At 34.4% G+C, this 2,534-nt stretch overlaps 1 protein-coding gene across 2 annotated transcripts in view; it reads right to left on the bottom strand.

Annotated features, from left to right (window-relative positions):
- Positions 1–436: 436 nt before the first annotated feature.
- LOC107596766 (zymogen granule membrane protein 16-like) overlaps positions 437–2,534 on the bottom strand; it is a 21,287-nt gene continuing 19,189 nt past the window's right edge. The window contains exons 1-4 of one of the 2 annotated variants that reach the window (XM_016287569.1): positions 2,310–2,342; positions 2,025–2,112; positions 1,623–1,749; positions 437–1,085 (exon numbers count right to left, since the gene is read on the bottom strand). In XM_016287569.1, coding sequence (XP_016143055.1) covers positions 761–1,085; positions 1,623–1,749; positions 2,025–2,076 — 504 coding nt within the window. In that variant the 5' untranslated portion in view covers positions 2,077–2,112; positions 2,310–2,342 and the 3' untranslated portion in view covers positions 437–760. Of the gene's footprint in view, positions 1,086–1,622; positions 1,750–2,024; positions 2,113–2,309; positions 2,343–2,534 lie in introns of those variants that run through there. The other variant, XM_016287570.1, reaches the window with a different exon arrangement.

Raw genomic sequence — 2,534 nt, 5'->3', positions numbered from 1 at the left:
TTTTCCTACTATGACAGTCAATGGGGTGCAAAAACTGCTTGGTTCCTCAAAAGTCTTCAGAATATATTATTTTGTGTTTAACCTAATATACAGGTTTGGAACAACATGATGGTGAGTAAATAATGACAACTGTGACACTGTTTCCTCTTTTGTAAACAAGTGCACTAAACAAGCTTGATGTTACGAAGTTGACAGCACAACTTTGGGACAGTTGTAATTTGAGTAATTTTCACAAAAAAAGGTTTGTTTTATTTGTTTATATCACTCCTTGAGAAGTTTATTTACATCAACATAATCATCATTAAATGTAATAACCACTTTGTTATTGGATTTCCATATTTTAAGATTGAAAATCTGAACAACATAATAAAATCTATACATATAAGGCATTTAAGAAGTAGAATAAATAAATGATGAAAGTAGGGTAAAATGTTGCCAAGTTTTTAATATGATCTTCATATAACAAAAGACAAAAGTGTTGAAATTTGTTAATTTTAAGGAAAGTAAACCCATACAAAGTTATATAATTAATATAATATTGATCATACAGTACGTTCATGCAGTGGAAAATGCTGAAAGTTTGAAACATAAAATAGGTCAATACAATCAAACAACAAAAAACAAATAGCTTTTATTTAAGTAATAACCATGAGGAGCTTGTCTATAAAAAAAATCAGAACAGATAAAACAAGTTTGTTTAGCTGTTTCTTTAATGCTGGCAGAAAGAAGGTAAAGGGCACTGAACTGAACTAATATGATCTTAAGCTGCACTGTTGTCACCGGTGTAGAAGACAGCCCAGTGAGCCCCAATGGAGGTGATGCCATTTCCATTCTGTCGACCACTGAGAAAACGTAGCTCACTTCCATCATTGGTCGGGTAGAAGTTAAATGAGTTTCCATAAGGCTGCCCCACTTTTAAAGAGCGGCCTCGACTAGTGACAAACATAAGCTCATAGATGTAGCCACTGTAATGTTTTCCAGAAACCTGAATGATGGATTCATTGTCACGAAATGACATCTCCAGTGGATTGCCATTGCTTGTACAAACCGGTGTTGTCCAGTTACCATCATAACGCAGCTGGATTCTGAACAGATATTTGATGAAAGTGTTTGAAAAGATGGTCACAGAATAACATGCAGAAGAATTAGAACACACAATGCAAATGACTTTTCAAGATCAAGCCACAATAATATTTTAAAGCGTATCATATTGACTTTTTTTCACTCTGTTGGTCCAGAGGAATGATCAGTGGTGAACTGGTTAACTTACCCACGAATATATGCGTTACTGTGTTCCCAGACTCTGATACCAGTGATGCGACCATCATATGCAGTGGAATATTCAGTCCCACTGCCGTCCCCAACAGCCATGGAGTAAGAGTAGTAATCCAGTAAAGCTAAAAGAGGAAATAACAGCTCTATTTTAAAATAAACCTTTCAATAGTAAATTTAAAGAAATGCCAAAATCAGTCTAGATAGTAGCAAAATGTCAAGTATTAAGATTTATATACATACTGTATTTTTACATGTTCCGGAATTTCTAGCATGAATCTCAACATCATATTGACTTTTTTCACTCTGTTGGTCCAGAGGAATGATCAGTGGTGAACTGGTTAACTTACCCACGAATATATGCGTTACTGTGTTCCCAGACTCTGATACCAGTGATGCGACCATCATATGCAGTGGAATATTCAGTCCCACTGCCGTCCCCAACAGCCATGGAGTAAGAGTAGTAATCCAGTAAAGCTAAAAGAGGAAATAACAGCTCTATTTTAAAATAAACCTTTCAATAGTAAATTTAAAGAAATGCCAAAATCAGTCTAGATTTGTAAAGATCAAATGTAAAATAGTAGCAAAATGTCAAGTATTAAGATTTATATACATAGTGCATTTTTACATGTTCCAGAATTTCTAGCATGAATCTCAAGTTTAATTTCATTTTCAATTTTCCAACAGTCATTTATTTGCAACATTGTTTTGCATGTTTAATAATGTACCACATTGTGGTGAGCAATACTCACGCATGGCCATGCCCACTGTAACTCCAGAGAGAACCAGAATAAGATGCAACATTTTGTAAAAAGTTGCTGTTCAGCACACACCAGTAATCTAAAAGGAACAAAATAGATGAGGTATTCACTCATGAAACAGTAAATATTTTACTTTATGTAGTAGTTTCCATCATCTAACTGCATCATATATTGACATAAAATGTATTTAACTGTGATCAGTGTTTTCACATATACCTAAGCACATAAAGATGATAAAAGACAATCACAGGAATTTTAGCAATATAAAGTCATTACCTGCTGTTACACTTGATGTGGTTGATATGTGAGTCTGGTTTGATGACTAAACCTACTTGAATTTATATGCTCCTGCTAGTCAAGCCTCTTCTATTGGACAAACATTGTCATGTTTGCGTCTCCACCTCAGAAGGAATGTTTTGGAACATATAAGTTTTGGTCCAAGTGCAAATAATGCTTAGAAGTATATATATATATACACACACACACACACACACACACACA

This window comes from Sinocyclocheilus grahami, unplaced genomic scaffold, assembly GCF_001515645.1.
Source record: "Sinocyclocheilus grahami isolate Dianchi unplaced genomic scaffold, SAMN03320097.WGS_v1.1 scaffold222.1, whole genome shotgun sequence".
Taxonomy (NCBI): Eukaryota; Metazoa; Chordata; class Actinopteri; order Cypriniformes; family Cyprinidae; genus Sinocyclocheilus; species Sinocyclocheilus grahami.
The sequence above is the reverse complement of the archived record's forward strand: the minus strand, read 5'-3'. Positions and strand labels throughout refer to the sequence as shown.